The sequence below is a fragment of the Pteropus medius genome, unplaced genomic scaffold (genome assembly GCF_902729225.1).
Source record: "Pteropus medius unplaced genomic scaffold, Ma_sr-lr_union100, whole genome shotgun sequence".
Classification (NCBI taxonomy): Eukaryota; Metazoa; Chordata; class Mammalia; order Chiroptera; family Pteropodidae; genus Pteropus; species Pteropus medius.
In genome coordinates this window covers 9652107-9670148 of record NW_024346062.1, presented here as the reverse complement: position 1 = coordinate 9670148, position 18042 = coordinate 9652107, and the positions used below count along the sequence as shown (strand labels likewise).

Sequence of the window (18042 nt, the reverse complement as noted above, 5' to 3'; positions counted from 1 at the left end):
ATTCTATCGCTCAGGCTCTCACATGGATTCCACTGCACACTGACGTTAAAATAAGAAAAGTAACCTGTATGCAGAATGAAGATTGTATTCACATTAACATTTATTAAGGCTGAGCAGCTGAAGCCCTACACATCAAGTAGGGAATACATCCTTTGTTTACTGATGAGAAAATGTCGCAGTGATAAATGGTTACAGACAGGGGTGTCACAAGGGCAAGAGCACACAGAACAGCTCTCACAAACTTAAAAAAAAAATTTGTGTTCCTCTCCTAAAGTTCTTTTTGTAGCATTGTGAAACACAGTGCCTATCCCTTCGAAAAAAAAAAGAAAAAGGAAAAAAAGAAAGAAAAAGAAAAAGGAATAATATTGCAATATAGAATTTCTAACTTTTACTGAGAGATGCTCTGACAATAATTTAAAACAAAGCTTCAAAGGCTTCATTACATATATTCAGATATCATGAAAAGAAGTGCTATGCACCCTGCACCATGCCTGTTTCTAAAATGTATACTGTCATAAGAGAAAAGTGCAAAGTCCGTAACGTGAACACTGGGAGACATTAGGCACATTATTAAAATGTTTACTTACATAAATTCTAACACATTATTGTACTTTAGTAAATTTGTGAGAAAAACCATGTATGGAGTCATGAGTTTGTTGTTTAACAAACTAATATTTCATAGACCCCAAAAGTAACTACCAATGACTTTCAATCATTTTCAAAGCAAAATGAATTGCAATTTGTAGACAGCTTTGTCTCGAGAATAGAAAGCCTGAGAACCAGGGCTCGAGGGCAAACATTTCCCAGGGCCTGACTCTAGGTGGCTCACTTTCCTCATCTATAAACACAAAGGATGGAACAACTGTCTGCAGCGCAGGGGTTTTTCTCCAGTGTTTTGGCTCTTCTGCATGTCTAGAGGCTTCTGTATGAAGAAGAGTAAGACTTGTACAATATTCTAAAACATAGATGTCAACGCCGTACTTTCGGGGTCATTCCCCATCCTACAGAAACCTCCAAATGCAGTACAAAAAGAAATGCACAACAGCCCCCACAAATCCTCAGCGCCTCCCGGACTCAGTGCTTTCTAGATAGTTTTGCTAGTGCTGCGTGGACAAAGGACAAAGGCATAGACAGCAGGTCGCCCTTGGTCGCTCGGTTAGCCTGAGGACTTGGAACGAGGAACTAACTCTTCTACTGGAAAAACAAAGCCCCGCCAAAGGGGAGGAGGCAGAGGCGGGCTGGAGCTCGGGCCCCGCCCCCGGGCCCCGGCGACATCCTTGAGCATGCGCGCCGGGCCTAGGCCCGTGGTTGGCGAGCCCCGGTTCTGGGCGCTTCCTCACGCCCCTGCCACCCCCCTCCCGCCCGCCCCCCCTGTCCCTTCCCATCTCCGCCCACTTGACGCGATGACGCACGACAGGTTTGCGGACGTGGCGGCGGCGCAAGGCCCAGAAGGCGCAGACGCTGACCGCCGCGGCAACTCCTGTAGAGGCGGCAGTGGGGGAGGAAGAGGACGGGGCAGCCAGAAACGGAGGCTCTGCCATGAACTTACCCGGAACGGTCGCGCCGGCGGACCTGGCAGCCGCCTCCTCGTTGTGTCCCCCTTGCTAACGGGACAGGTAAAGATGGCGGCGAGAGGTGGGGAGTGGCTCCGTCCGGCACGGCGGGGCTGGGCCCCAGCGGTTCTCTCGCTGGAGGCGACGCGGGGCCTTTGGCCGCAGGTGTGGCGAGGGCAGCTGGAAGAGTCCCCGAGGTAGAGGGACCCCGAGGCTTACCCCAGCAGAGTCCCTCGATACAGTGTAGGGAAACAGGTTTAGAAGACGGAGTCTTGCGTGCCCGATTCCCGGAGCAACGCATTTTCTTCCCAAACACTGTATTTCTCCCACAACTTCGTGTTTGTTTTGAATGTTCGCTGATGGCATCTTGCCCACGTCGTCCAAGTTTGATGATGTGACATAAAAATTGAGGTTTAGTCATCGCAGGGGATATGAGGGAAAGGAAAAACTAGACGTGTGAGATGTGAGAGGGAGGGAAGGGAAGTTTATACAAACTGAATTGGCTCTGGAGCATATGGTCCCTGTGATAATGTCCCTGTGCTGAACTGCCTTGTACCTATTGCTCCCTATTTAAGGACTGTCAAAGCGAAACCCCCAACAGCGGTTTATTATACAGAACGAAGGTGTTTGGGAAACCATTTTCATTTACAGCCTGAGCTGATGAATGCTTAAACACCGTATCCATTGGTAACTACTTTTTGTGAGTGCTTGTGATATACGTAGCATGCAGGTTTGTTTCCGTTTTCTGAAGCAGGGATTCGTGATTTTTTTTTTTTGCCCAAAGAGAATTAAAAGAGGTGAAGATAATGACTTGAATATTTTGTACTTTCTATTTCTATTTTGTATATAGTTGGCTCGCATAATTATCTGCGTGGGCCAAAGTCTAGCTTTTCAATTCTTTTATACACACAACCAATTCTTGATTATTCAGAAACAATACCGGTTTGTGGTATTCTGTTTGCATTTCATTGCAATGGGGAGTGAAGAGATATATGTTAAGTTCAGTCTTCAGATATTACTTAGCAACATATCACAGAAAGAGGTCTATGTAAATATCTTAAAATGGCTTTTGGGCATTGCTCAGTGACTTTCATCTGTACTAAGCAAGTTTGTGTTTCTAGGAACAAATTATAAGAGAGAAAAAGTCTAAAGGCAGTATAACTGGGTCAGTATAGCAATATATAAATTGCTGTATATTAAGTAGGTCTTAATTTTTTAAAATCATGGACACCTTTTGAGACTATGAAAACAATAGTCTCCCCAGAAAAATGTACATATGTATAAAATGTGCCTATGAATCTGTGGGATTCACAGACATTCCCTAGATTAAAGACAGGATAGAAAAGACTTGATTAAATAAGGGGAAATAAAACTATTATGTTTTAGGTGAAGGTGAGATACTCTTTCAACTTTCTTGAAAAATAAAAATAAATCATCCTTAATTTATTATGGTATTAAAACAAGTATAATCATTTTGTCACTTGTTAGAATTCCTGGAAAGAATAGGTGTGATCATGCCTTCGAAACTGATTTTGAGATGTAAAATGTGGGTAGCTTTCTTTAGTTTGGTGGTTGTCAAGTTAGGAATCTCATTCATAGTATTAAATAATATAGCCCCTTGAGGAAACAGGTGAAATAACCTACTTAATATATAGCTATTAGTTACTTATGTTATCTGACTTAAAACCCTTGAGTTTTTAAAGCATTATAAATTTGCCATAGATCAAAGTCAGAAAATGATTTTCAAGGGTTGGGTTCAATTGTATGAAATAGTTCCAAAAATTTTATAAGTATGTGCCTACATAGAAAGTATAACCTATTGTCATTCATATTACAAGTTCAGACATTTGGAGTTGGTCTTTTCTGATTTTTTTTTCTCTTTTTCACTTGGTACTTCTCCATAATAATCACAAATGAACTATGTTCTTCTTTGAGACATCATTTTGCTATGGCTTCCATGACACAACATGGTTTCCTCATCCTCTAAACACTCGTTTTCCTTCTTTACATGATTATCTTTCACCCAGGTACTAACTATAGCAGTTCTTCAAGGCTGTCTTCAACCCTCTTCTCTTGTGTGCTTTCTCTAGGTGATCTCATCAACACCCACAGCTTTAAATTTCTACCTCGGTGCAAAATGAGTCATGAAATTATATATCTAACCCAAACCTTTTTGAATATCACCATATAGCCCACTGGGCTACTTGATAGTTATTTGGGGTATCTTGAAGGAGTTTATAATCATAGTTGCTGCCCCCTTCCCACAAGCTCTTCTTCTACTGTTCCATACCTTAAAGAATGGCACTACCATTTATTGAGTGTTGCAAATCAGAAATCTTTGCAGGATCCTTATCTTCTTTTCACTCTTTATATCAGAGCCATATTATTAAGTCCTAAGTCCTAAGTATTTTGTCTCCAAAACGTCTCTTATTAACTGTCTTCTTTCACAGTAACTGAAAGTGATCTAGTCTTTCTATGCGAACAATTTATACAAAGCTAAAACTGTGAATGTGGATTTAGTTTGTTCTCGTATTTGTTTTTAATGAGAATAGACCAACTTGAAGGCAAGGTGAGAGTCAGTACACAATTAAAAAGTATTCACTGATAAATGTTTTTAACTTAGGTCAGTTCTCAGTCAGTCTTAGTAGTGACTTTTCTGAAGTAAAAATGTAGTGGCCTAAAATCTGTTCACAGCCTATTATGGACTGTAAATTGAGTTTGATGAGAACTTTGATAAGTTAAAGTTTAATGAAAAGCTTCTAGAGAAGAAAACTCCCTGGTCAGGAGCAAAGTCATAACCTATGTACTAAATATAAATAGCGATGTCACCATGACCCAGGAAGGTAGAGAGGTAGTACAAAAGATATTTCAACCCCACATGAACTTAAAATGTAGAACAAGCCAAAAAGTTTTGGGTTCATAAAAGTATTGAGTGTGTACCTAAAAAACATTTGATTCCATCAGAACTATAAATTATATATATAGGAAGGGTCACAAGTTTTGAAGACAATATCTAATGTTCTTCACATACTATAAAGAGAACTTAATTTTTTGACCTAAAAATATTATAGCAGTTTGCCTTCGTTAAAATGTAATTACACACGTTTTATGGTATATGGTCTATAAAAATGGATTACCTCTGTCTTATCCTATTGTCTTCACTGTCAAATATGTTCACTACTTAAACAGCTATAAAACATGAACCTAAATTTTTAAATAACTAAAATCATTCTTAAAAAAAAAAAAAGATAAAGTGTCCTGAATGTAAGATTCTTGTGAATCAATCAAATGGATCAGCTACATTTCAAAGTTTTCTCTGCCTTCTTTCTCCCCAGATTTTGACATTATGGCAGGGAGGCATCAGAATCGTAGTTATCCTCTTCCAGGAGTTCATTCAAGTGGTCAAGTACATGCATTTGGAAATTGTACAGAGAGTGATGTGTTGGAGGAGGATGTTGAAGTGTATGAGCTTCGATCCAGAGGAAAGGAAAAAATCCGAAGAAGTACATCAAGAGATAGACTTGATGACATTATAGTATTAACAAAAGATATACAGGAAGGAGATACTTTAAATGCCATTGCCCTTCAGTACTGTTGTACGGTAAGTTTTAATTTAATATTGTATGATGCAGTACAAAATAATCTGTTCATAGCACAAATTGAAATAAATGCTGTGCCTTTTCATTTCGTCCTATGCCCTACCCTTTTTTCTTCTTTCCATAGAAATCTGTATCATGTAGGTGGATGTCAACTTTTTAAATTAAGTGAAAACTTGAATTTCTTGTCATTTCTAGATCCATGATTCTGTTTGTAGTATTGAAAAACACCCAAGTGTGTTACCTTTTTCTCCTTTTAAGAATACATACATATACATATATATATATATATATATATATATATATATATATATATATATATATATATATACACACACACACACATATATATATAAAATACTTGGGAGATTGGTGATTATTGTGGTTTTTAAATTGGTTTATGCTATGCTTATTACTCTATAAATTGCCTTGGTCTTTTTTCATTTCCTAGTGTATCATAGATATCCCTCATAGCCTTATAGATCTAACTCATTATTTTGTGTAGCTATATAATATTCCATAGTATCAATATGCCATAATTATTAAGCCATTCTCCTCATGGATTGTCAGGATTTTCCCCGTGTTTTGCATTTTGCTGTGAATGTCATCACAATTAATGCTTAAATAGAGGTACTTTTATTTCTGTAGGATAGATTCTCAAAAGTGGGACTGACAGATAAAAGGAAAGGTATATTTTTTATTTTAGTTCATATTAAACTGTTTAAAACCCAAGTGTGTCATTATGTCCATCTTGCATCCTTAGCATGGAATCTGCTTTCATATAAACACGTTGATGTAAAAACTGTTTAGAACACTGATTTTCAAACTATTTGTTCTTGTACTCAGTAGAATTTTGCAATGTATGTACTGTGTACCTCGGACATTTTAAAGTGAACTTCTTAAATATGTCCTTATGACTTAAAATAGTTACAAAGGATATAGTTTCTAGAATGTTGTCAATACTATTATTTAAAAATAAGACTGTTAGAATACTCTTTAAATGTATGCATGGAATTCTAAATATTACCAGGATTTGCTACCTGAAATCATTCATTTAAATATATATATGCTCTTTTTTTAATCGCATGAAATTTTATATCACTTTTTCTCCTTGGTTAATATTTTCATCCTCTCCCCTCCAATCTTTCATAATATATTCTTGTACTTGAAAACCTTTTATAATTACATATTATTATCTGCAATAGAAATACAGATTTATAAACATATATAAATATAGTTATGGAAATGTTTTATGACCATGAGGTGCTATATGTTTTTCTGAAGTAATTATTCTTAATTGATCAAAACATAAAAATTTTGATTTAAAAAGTTAATACAATATTTTATTGAAATGTATTTCTTAATATGAGGCCAGAAGAGCTGGGTTTTGGGTTTGTTTTTTGTGTTTGGTTTGTTTTTTACAGTTCATGTATGGCAGTACCATTTATTATTAAATCAGAAAAATACCTGATTTCATTTTTTTATGCAAATAAATGTGAAGGTGTGGTTTGTAGAAAAATAAGACCACTGAGAAATAAATTACAGAATGTGCCTTAAAAGGTTGATTAGGGAAATTGAAAATGAGGGGTGTTGCTAAAAATACCAAGTTGAGATCCAAGAGATGAGTGTGGTCCAGTAGCTTCATTAGAGAAAGACATTAGTTTTCCTTTCATAAATATGGAAAATTTTCTTAGAAGGAGCTAAGTTTGAAATGCCATATAGACGATTAAAAATAGGTCATATTTACAATGAGATAGGTGAAAAGGAGAAACTATTTCAAGCATATAATAGTGATATGGAGATTTCAAGGAAGAAATAAGGTGAATAATAGAGAAGTGTGGTTCAGAAATGAGCATCATAGACTGGGATGAAGCATTTGAGTTAACTGAAGAGAAGTTTGACCCATATAGTAAGAGAACACCGTCATACAATTTTAACAGGAATGCTGCAAAATGGTGGGGGAGCCTGCTGGTGAATTGGAGGGGATTCATTAAAGAGTATATTGGAATAATTCAGAGGAAGATGATTAGGGCTTAAACTATTTGTTAGTAAGAATAGAGAAGAAGCTGATAGAAAATGTATTTAGTAGAAGTCATATAACATATCAGCTGATTCCATTTGTAGAATGAGAATGATGAAAGGCAATTAGCTTAACATTTGAGGAAAGATGACATTGGCCATAGTGGGAAAATTGATACAACAGAGTTAGAAAGTTAAGATAAGCAATGCTCAAGTAGCAAAAAGAAAAAAAAAAAAAAGATCAACCTTACCAAAGGACTTTTCAGTTAAAAAATAAACAGTATTTAGTGCTGTGTGCCACTTACAGATACTCAGTTATAGGAATGATTGAAAATATGCCAGTTATAAAACCGTAATAAGAAACCAGAAAGCCTAAGGTTAGACTCCTAAATTAACCAAGCAAGTTAACGTAACAGCAAAACTATAGGACTATTCAGAGAGAACCAAAGTAGATACTAAACCTTGGAAGCTTAGTTCAGAAAGAGTATTGAGCAATTATTAGTTAGAATATAACCAAGCAAAAAACATTTAAAGAGAAGAGGGTCAGGTTTGCGGTTTGTCAATGAATTTTTGCCTTAAGAAAAAATAGTCTCAAGGTAGTAAAATGACAGAGCACCCTTCATCTTTCATGTCTTATCTCCTAGTTATTCTTCAGTCCTCTCTCCCTCCTCCTCCCACACATACACTTCAAGGGAACTGATTTTTCCAACCAAAAACTCTTACCAGTCTTCTTAGGACTTGATCAGTAGTCTGCCATTGACCAGTTTACTCTCTCCTTAAAACTTTGTTTGACCTCCTTGATTCTGCAGGTTTCTGATTTTCCTACTGTTAATATTTAATGACAGTTAACATTTGCATAACATTTGCATCACTATACTAAATGTCCTTCATACATTTTAATTCATTAACTTTTACAACCCTATATGGTAAGTGATATTATTACTGTCATTTTACATAGGTGGAGACTGAATTTCAGAGGTTAAACAACTTGTCTCAAATCATACAGCTAGAAAGTGTCATAGCCATACTTCCAATCCAAGTAGTCCATGCTTTTAACCACCATCATATATAGCTTTCTTGGTCACTCTTAATCTTTGTGGACTTCTCTTACTCAGCATACTTTTCAAATGTTGGTGTTCTTCAGACGTCTTTCCTGTGTTACCTTTTACTCCCTGTCTTTTTCTAGTGACTATACTCTTGTGACTTCAGTTACCATTTTCGCTGGTAATCTTCAAATATATATTTCTAGACAGGATCATTCTTCTGAATTTCAGACATCTATAACTGCTTGTTGGACATCTTCCACTTGCATATTTCAGGCACCTCAAAGGCAACATGTATAAAATCTGCGTTCATTCTTTTTTCTCCCTGCAAGTGTTCTATGTCTCAGTAAATAGCATCATCCATTGAGTTGACCAAACCAGAAATCTAAGTTTATCCTAGACTCACTTTACCTCTCTGACATCAATCAAGTGATAAATGTTCAGGGTTTAGTTTAGAGCATTGATGGAAATGAAGAATGAGATAAACAGCTTAAAGGTAGTAGGAGAGCTTGGCATGGTAATTGCTAATCTGAGAAACACTCCCCTATGTCTTCTCACAATGGCAAGTGAATAGAATATACAGGTAGGTGGAAGACTACATAATACATAGGGGAAGCTTATAAAAATGACTGCTCTCGGGGATAGTTGAATACTGCATTTACACTGAGAAATTTGGGAAAATTTGAGAAGTTAAAAGTTATATTTTATCAATTCTATGGTATATTTTTTCACATTTTAACATTTTTGACATTGGAATGGGGGCATCTTCAGTATTAGGTGGGTTTTTTACTTAATGATAAAGTAATGGCGCATCTTGGTTTGATAGCATCTTAATCTTGATAAAATATGGTAGTTTTAGTTGGGTAAGTTGACATTTACCTATATTCTTAATTGCACATTGGAAGAACATAAGTATCTGTAATCTTCACAAATTGTTCACAAGCTGCAGAAGTGTGATATTTGTGCATGATATAGAAAGAGAAATAGGTTCCTAGAATCTACATAAATAGCTAGCACTAGTGTTATTAACTTTGGGTGAAAGTAAAAAGTCAATTGGTGATTTCCTAAGACTGGGGTAGATCAAAAGTGGTATAGAACTGTTATCCACAAATAAAATCTCTTTGGATGTGATAACTTAATACTACTAATAATTAATCTCAGCATTTTTTTCCCTCCCAAAATAAGTGGGGTGAATGAGTATTGCTACATCTATTTTGAATTAGAATTCAGTTGAATGTTGCTTTTTTTTTTTTTTAACAGGTAGCAGATATCAAGAGAGTTAACAATCTCATCAGCGATCAAGACTTTTTTGCCCTTAGGTCTATCAAAATTCCAGTAAAAAAGTTTAGTTCATTGACTGAAACACTTTATCCTCCAAAAGGAAGACAGGCTTCACGTCCTTTATCTGTTCAATTCGTTCCAGAACAACAGGAAGTTTTGTCACCTAATGATTCTCTTTCTTCCAGTGAGTCAGCTGGTAGCTTTTTAAAAGAAGTGGACCGAGACATAGAACAATTAGTAAAATGTACAGACACCAAAAGAGAGAACCTTAACGAGGTGGTGTCTGCCTTAACAGCACAACAAATACGTTTTGAACCTGATAACAAAAACATTCAACGTAAGGATCCTTATTATGGAGCAGACTGGGGAATAGGGTGGTGGACAGCTGTAGTGATAATGTTGATAGTAGGTATAATAACGCCAGTATTTTATTTGCTGTATTATGAAATTTTAGCTAAAGTGGATGTTAGTCACCATTCAACAGTGGATTCTTCACATTTGCATTCAGGAGTCACACCCACATCACAGCAGAGAGAAGTGGAAAATGGAATTGCTCCAACTCAAAGAATACCTTTTGACCAACAAGGTGAACATAAACTATATAGTCATGATTCTCAGTCACCTGCTGCTCAACACAAAACATAGCATTAGCTCATAGTTACAATGTTAGTGATCACATATACATCTGGAATGTGGTGAATCAATTATATTCAGTAACCACTTCAAAGGCAGGATTTAGGGAGATTGAAGATGCTTTTGTTTTTCACCTTTTTTGAGCCATTTACAAATGGATTGAGAATAAAATCCCTGCAGTTGCTACTTGATATTGAGAGCAGTAAATCCATATATCTGTTGTATAAGTGCTTAAAGCAGAAATGAATTTAAATATGTCTAGAAAGTTCTTAACTTAGAAAACCTGTCTTTTTTCTTAAGACTGGTTATGTTTAAATTTTACTTTTTAATTATTTTTTTGGTTTAAGGTTATTGATGTTACAAAGCAGAATAATGATAGCATCAGATATCTGCAACTGAATAAAATTTACTGTGAACCATCAAAATATTTAGTTGCAAAAAAGTGATTCTAAAATTATGAGCACGCATACTTAATACTCCATTTTGAAAGTTTTTGAAAACAAGTTTAGCACGTCTGCCATGAAAACAAGTAGAAACAAGTGGGAAAATAATGTGTAATGTCTATAATAGAGGCTAAGATATATATTAAATGTTATTTTTAAGGCCCTAAAATAATGTGTTATGGTTGGGAAGTTGCTATTTGGTCACTAGAACACTGGATTAGGTCAAGACCTAAAAGTAATCTTTGTCTCTTAAAGAATGCTGCCTTTGCTTCTGTTTTTTAAGTGATTCTATTTGCCTCTGATATTTGAAAGCACTTTTGTAATTCTTTTATGAAAAGTGTTATATGTGTACAGATTAGCAATATTTAGAAAACACATACTGTGATAAATTTTTGCTGTCACACATGGTAACATGCCTTAATTACATTTAATGCCTTATAATACATGTGATACAGTTTTTAGAATTAAAATTAGGCGTTATTTCAGATGGTCCAATCAGACTTATAACATAGGCTGTATAAATTCGTCTCCACCTTCATTTCACTATCAAGCACAAGTTAATGGGGTCAAAACAAATTTTCATTGTCTGCCTCTGACATCTGTTGCATAAAATGGTTCATAAGGTAAAAGCAAGAGTAGAGACCTTTTGCATTTGCAAGAACAAAATGTTTATTGAACCCTTCACTTGTTTTTCAAAGAGAAAATGTCCAACTTAAACTTTTTTTTCCCGAACTATAGCATAAAATTGGGGAACAGAGGCCAAAAGTGTATAAATTTGTTGAAAGGGCTTGATAGTGCCACTTTTTAAGATCTATGGATCTGCTAGATAAGCATTTTGCATACCGATTCCATCATTTAATTTTTAAAAGCATATGTTTTTTAAAATGTAATCAAAAATTAATTAGAAGCAAGATCTGGTGGAGTCTGGATTGCCTGTTTTATGTATAAGAAAGTATGTACCTTAACACCTATAATACCACCTCATTTTCTAGGCATTATTTCCTAATTTTAATGTTTCAACTTTTTGACCAGTCATTTGATATTTCAAACTCCAATCTTGATACAAAGTAGGGTGAATAAATGTAAATGAGATTTTATGTACCTTCAGTAGCTAAGTTTCATAAAAAAGATAGGACGAAGTCAAACATTAATGCTTTTGCATATATTTGAGGACCTTAAACAATTACCAAAAAGTGTTAACATGGAAGTTGGAGCAAATTGATTTTTGGGGTAACTTATTTTAAAATTTTAAAAATTGTTGTGCCTTGGACATCTTGAAGTGATGAGTATGATCTTTCTAATTTATGCTCAGTGTTAACTTGGTCAGTTTACGTTGTATTTATTAAGCCTGCTGAAAAATCAAGTTTTAGGGAAGAAAATACAGACTATTTTAGGATAGAATGGGTTAGATGTCTTTTGAAGAACTTTGTTTACATTAAATTGATGAAAAATACAGTCAGTGATTCCTTTTTGCTAGTGGTACTTTGATTTCCATGGTAATTTATTTTTCAAGTAATGAGATGTACTATGTACTTGATGATTAAAAAACATTTGTCTTGCAAAATATCCTGTTCCTTGAAGGAAATATAACATCCTTTTGACACAATCAGGCAGTTTCCTTTTTCTGTATATTTGAATTACATATTTTTAATTGAATATAATTTGAATTATATATAATTCTGTCATCTACAGAATTATAGATTGTAATCATGTCGTTTTTTAAAGAAAAAAAATCCTAAGCATTTAATGCAGAATTTTAGCCTTTAAAAAGTACTAATATACATAAAAATTTATAGCAAATACAGATTACTTTGTCAAACTTAATAAGAAAAGTTATTGTTTGACACTTGTGTTGAAACCCTTACCTGAATTTCCACTGAGGCTTCACATTAGAAGATATGTATCTGTAAATGTAAAAGTAACTGAACTATATGTGAATCATTGCATTTGGTTCACTTTAAAAATTGGTATTGCAAGTGAAGAAAAAACTATTTTTAGGGCAGATTTTTTTTAAGTCCAGTACAAATGGTTAAGGTTGTTTTGAACTAATGGATGCCATTTAAGATATGATTATAGAGTCTGCTGGCCACGTTAAGAATTAGACTAATATTAAATAACTTCTCTAGAAGACTTTTTGTTTTTTAAAGCTTTTTCTGGACTCTGCTATTCAATGGCCTGAAGAGTTCTTTAAACGAACCACTAAGTAATTAGTTCTTTGAAAAGGTATCTACTTCTAAAATTACCTACTTGGGAATATGAAGGATACAGTTAAGAGTTTTAGAAATGTGAAGCAAGGATACAAAGTTATAAGGTAAAGGAGTTTTTAGAAGTATTTACTTAAATGGTGCATTATGATGGGAGTCATTCTTATTTTGAATTACAACAATGTTGCTCAGGAAGTTAGTATTTTTCTTCCATGTATGTGCATATTGCACTATTAGATCATAGAAATATCTGAATGCATTATTTCTTTTTATATATGCAAATACTATCAATCTTGTATAATGTATTTTATACAAATGCAAAGTGGAATTGTAGAACATTATGTTAGCATGTACATCTGTAAGACTGGTTTTTAAAACTTGCTCCATATTTTTCATATTTTAAAAGATCTTCAAAATGTAATAAAGTTTCTATTTTATTATTCAATCTGAAATGGAAGCTGGTGAATTTAATTGAATAAAGCAAACCTTCTTTCAAACTGTTTGATATATACTGTGTGAGATAGATTAAATTGCCAAAGGTTTACCAATTCAAATTTCCCCTTTATACTGAAACAAAAAATCTACTGGATTATTTATAGGATATAAGTGAAATGAAATTGAAAAGAAAAATTTCAGGTGGAGGTTCTTTAGGGGATCCTGGATCTTAGGGAAGAAGACCATAAAGGCAGGGTCTCTGACTTATTAGTGAATTGTGGAATCAGTCATATAAAATATGCTCTATAGTTAATTTGATTATGAAACCTTTCTACAAGAATGTTAATTTTTAAAAATTGCAGTAGTAAAACAATGAGAGTTCTTTGGAGCTATTATTTAATGGAAGAATTTATGGTGTAATCCTTTTTCCATTTTAAAAATCTTGATCTTAAAATTATATTTAATTACATTTTTTAAAAAAAAGATGAACGTTTTTAATTCCATATTAAGGCAAAGCCAGTGACACTGCACATTAAGGTAGTGGGGAAGGACAAGTTAACATCTTCTGAATATTCATTAGCATTCTCTCAGATCCAGTGTCAGTCCAATGATCACATTCATATTACACTGTCTGACAAATCTCTTAGTCCATTATCACAACATTAATCACCCAGAGTTTTCTTTGTTGTTGCTAGTGATGGTTTGTTCAATAATACTTGATAAGAATATTTGATATTGGCATGCCTGCTTAATATACAGTTATTTTACCAGGTAAAATCTGTATTAACAAATAAGTTTTTTCTATCAAATATGTTTAGGTTCAAAATAAAACAGGACACAGTTTTGTAAGAATTTAATATGTAAATACAAAAAAGCATTATAGCAACAAAAATTTGGCTTGTTTTATAGCAATTTTAAAACTTCACCAACAAATACTTTTTTTATGTATGAGTTATCTGCATTAAAGTTTTCCATTCGAGTAACTTCACTGAGATTTTAAGCCACAAAAATAAGATTCATGCTGGCAAAGCAACATGCAGATACTTCTGCCTGTTCTTACCGTTAGTCTACTATAAACCTGTAAAGATATTTTCCAAAGGGGAAAGACAAAGCATTTAAGAGAGATGGCTAGGGTTTCCAGGGCAAATACCTGCCCAAGGGGTTTCTGCAGGACAAAATCGTAGAGATAGATTGAAAGTGAGGGGAAAAAAATACCTGTATTTTGGTGTTTTTGCCCTATTCAAGTGTTTATCTGCAAATTTACAATAAAACAAACTACAGAGATAAGACATGTTATTTAGCTAAGGTACTATGGAGGTGAGAGAATAAAACACCTGTTAATAATCCTAAATAACTTTATTTGCCCATTACAAACAACTTTAAGTGAGGTTTCTATTCTAAGTACAGTAGATTGCTGCTTTAAAGTAGACATTCATGTTTTCCATTTAGTATCTTTAAAAATTTACAAGTTCCTTTAAACAAGAAATAATTCACATACCATCAACATAGCACTGAACATCTGATGGTCCGCATACCTATCTTGAATTATCTGAGAAAGTATTACAATTGAAACTGATCCTTTTCCTGAGAAAGCCACGTTACAAAATGGCACAAGAGAATATAAATGTTCCCCAATTTTCCCTACCCGAATACAAAATGGGAAAACCAGGTTACAATGTTTTGTGAGGAAAACATGTTTGTTTCTCAAAACTGTTTTCAAACATTTTATAAGCTACAGTTTTTTAGAGGGCGAGACCAAATTTAAGAGGTGATCATTTCTATATGTTAAGAGAATGAATACAGTAAATTTCAGTCAATGTTGAAGCAATTTATATAGGAAATTGTTTACAAGTGAAGAAACCAAGATACAAAAAACTTAAGCTCAATTTCAAGATTTAACAGTCAAAGGAGAAATAGAACCTAAGGTTCTGATTCTCAGAGGGTAAGGGTGCTATCTTTCCAAAGGGAAAAATAAGTTTCTTTTGGCGGATAATATTAAACTTTTTTGAAATATGTAATATGAATTCCTGTCAAAATCTTTGGCATTTTAAGTATTTAGAGGCTAAGGTTTTTAGGCATTCTTCAAATATAAAAAGGGAAGCTAGTTTTTAATTAAAATAAAAGTCAATTTCAAAATGACCTGAGTTGTATTCTGCACTGTCATATAAATCAACTGGATAGCAATGAGTCTTTTGAAATAACAACAGACCATTACACCTCACAGATTTCACACATGCATTCTGCAGTGAGATTTATATGCCTAGAACTTTACCTATTGTAAAGTAAAAATTTAAATAAGTTGTCTTAGTCTAATATTTTATAAGCCCAACTATTCAAAGATACCAAACTTATTACAGTGGATGATGATTGATTCATATATGGTATGAAGTCAACCCCAAATTCAAGTATTTTTACTAATCATCTCAGGTAATGGCTGAGATATGAGCTATGAAATTTACATGGCTCCAATTGGCATTTGTCCCTGTGTGCAAGCTTTTGATCACAAATCTAACCTCATATGCACTTGTAAGAGCTCAAATAGGTTTATGTAGTCATAATGTAGTAGCACAAAACATGCCATGTAAAAGCAAAAAGCAAATTCAAGTTTTTCTTTTTAAAGTGCTCCATGTGCAATATTAAATCAACTCAACAGAAATCCACTAGGATGACTACTAATATTTTACAAAAGATCAGCAGTTAATAATTTGTTCAAGGACGAATACATAGATTAAAAGACGCAAAAACTCTTTAGGCACATTCTAATCCAAATAATACTAAAAAAAATTGAATACTTAAGAGGGATAACAGGTGTTGAGAAGGAATGTCAGAATGTCAGACTAACTGGTAAGGTAACTGATACGTAAACTCAAAGTGGTAAATATTTGTCCAACAAAACGTGAACAAAAATACTCATTCCTTATCAGAAATAAGTCTGTCCAAATGTTCAGAAGCTGTATCATAAAAGTATTTTTTGAGAAATTTCAGAGCTAATAGGTTGCTTCATCCATGTTGTCATCACTGTCTGCGCCAAAATCATCTCCATCTTCAAAGTATGAATTAATGTAGTCATTTTCCTAAATGAAATTATATATTCTTCAGTAAACATTAAAATGAATGAGCAGTTAACATTGTTAAGGACCAATATAGGCTGTCCTTTTAAGTTTGTAAATACTAAATATAGGTAATAAAATACCAGGCTTAAAAGAAGTCTCTGCTATGTCATCCACTTACAAAACACATTAGCTTTCACTCACATCTACCTGTGCTGCTTTCTTCCTACTATTCTCAGGCACCAAGTAGCTAAGAGAACACAAAGGGATGCCTACATACCTTAGTAGGATGATACATCTAACTCATCACACCTTAGTGGGATGATTTAGCTAAACCACGAAACACTTATTTTAAACAATGAACAGACACTCGTGAGACAAAGCCAATTTATATTAACATTAGACTACACCAGATCTGAGGGGTTTGATCACAGTACACAACAAGCATACATAGAGGAATGTTTAATTCCTATAAAAAAAAATGTCTCAATACCAAATCAAACCTAGAGGATGTCATATTACATTGCATTCAGGGGCCCTTCAGGTTAAGAGAGATTAAGCCATCAGGAATATTCTAATTCTAAGGTTAAGTAAGGTTATTATCCATGTAAATGACTCAAGATATCTATGCTATCAAAAATTCAAATATTCATTTTAGATATTAAAAGAAATTTAAGAGTGTTATTAACCAACTGCAGTGTATGGGCTGTCTTTGGATTCTGACTAGAACAAATTTTTTGAGACAACTAAAAAAATTGGAACATTGACTTAATATTTGATAATATTAAGGAATTATATTTCATTGCGTTAACTGTAATAATGATATTGCAATGTTATTAAAGAGCACTTATTTTTGAGTACCTACTCAAATATTTATGGATGAAATGACACAATACCTAGGGTTTGCTTTATAATAATCCAAGGCGGATGGGATTGGAAATGGGAGGACAGAAGTGGATTGGGTGGATGGATGAGTGATTGAAAGATCAACTATGAATTAATTGATCATTGTTAAAGGTGAGTGATAAGTCCGTGAATGTTAATAGTCTCTAGATTTTTGTTCATGATTGAAATCAGACATAATACAAAATTAATCTCTACATCTCTACTGTCTACAGCAAGAAATATGATAGATAAGAAATAGAGACTATTTCCAAAAGAAAGTCTCTTGGATATCAATTTATTTAATGCACGGTGGGATTATATATATAATTTATATAAATAATGCAAGAAAGGTAACTAATATTATTCAGATGAATATTTCATTACTTTGTCTTCTCTAAACACTATGTTTCTGTATAATGCAAGAAAGGTAACTAATATTATTCAGATGAATATTTCATTACTTTGTCTTCCCTAAACACTATGTTTCTGTATATGGCTAAGACCTTTACCATTTCCAGGAAGTTGGCCTGGCTCCACTGGTGCCAAGAAATCCAACAATTCTGGAAACCGGCTGAAGCCTGAGGCCGATGTATGGGGGAGGAATGGCATGGTTGATAGTTCAATTGAGGCTGCCTTGGAAATGACATCTTGACAAGGACACTTGTGTGGAAGTATAAGCTAGCCACTTTGTACATAAAAGTGGAAATGAGTAAGGAAGGGATGCTCTACTATTCCAAACTGAGGATATGCCACTTGTCTTTTAGACATGAGTACCTCCAAGTATGTCCAGTGATTCACATTAGATAATTTTATGTTAGTAACCTTGATACAGGTAAAAGTGAGAACTTGCTGAAACTGATGACTTAAATGGTTCTTGGGTTTCATTTGAGCCCTTGCTTT

General features: G+C 34.1%; 2 protein-coding genes across 8 annotated transcripts in view; one reads left to right on the top strand and one right to left on the bottom strand.

The window, feature by feature from the left end:
* The first annotated feature begins 1476 nt into the window (after positions 1–1476).
* LYSMD3 (LysM domain containing 3) lies at positions 1477–13220 on the top strand. The gene is made up of 3 exons (XM_039875042.1): positions 1477–1616; positions 4889–5154; positions 9472–13220. Exons 2-3 carry the CDS (start codon positions 4900–4902, stop codon positions 10135–10137), a joined length of 921 nt encoding a protein of 306 aa, XP_039730976.1. The 5' UTR covers positions 1477–1616; positions 4889–4899; the 3' UTR covers positions 10138–13220.
* Positions 13221–14043: 823 nt separating this feature from the next.
* Positions 14044–18042, bottom strand: part of POLR3G (RNA polymerase III subunit G) — a 32620-nt gene continuing 28621 nt past the window's right edge. For 4 of the 7 annotated variants that reach the window (XM_039875044.1, XM_039875048.1, XM_039875047.1 and 1 more), the window contains exon 8: positions 14046–16281. In XM_039875044.1, coding sequence (XP_039730978.1) covers positions 16195–16281 — 87 coding nt within the window. In that variant the 3' untranslated portion in view covers positions 14046–16194. Of the gene's footprint in view, positions 16282–18042 lie in introns of all 7 variants that reach the window. The other 3 variants (XM_039875046.1, XM_039875051.1, XM_039875049.1) reach the window with 1 other exon arrangement.

Coding starts and splice junctions, on each gene's coding strand:
- LYSMD3 (XM_039875042.1), top strand. CDS start 4,900: ATGGCAGGGAGGCATCAGAATCGTAGTTATCCTCTTCCAGGAGTTCAT. Junction 5,155..9,471: donor CCCTTCAGTACTGTTGTACG/GTAAGTTTTAAT, acceptor TTTTTTTAACAG/GTAGCAGATATCAAGAGAGT.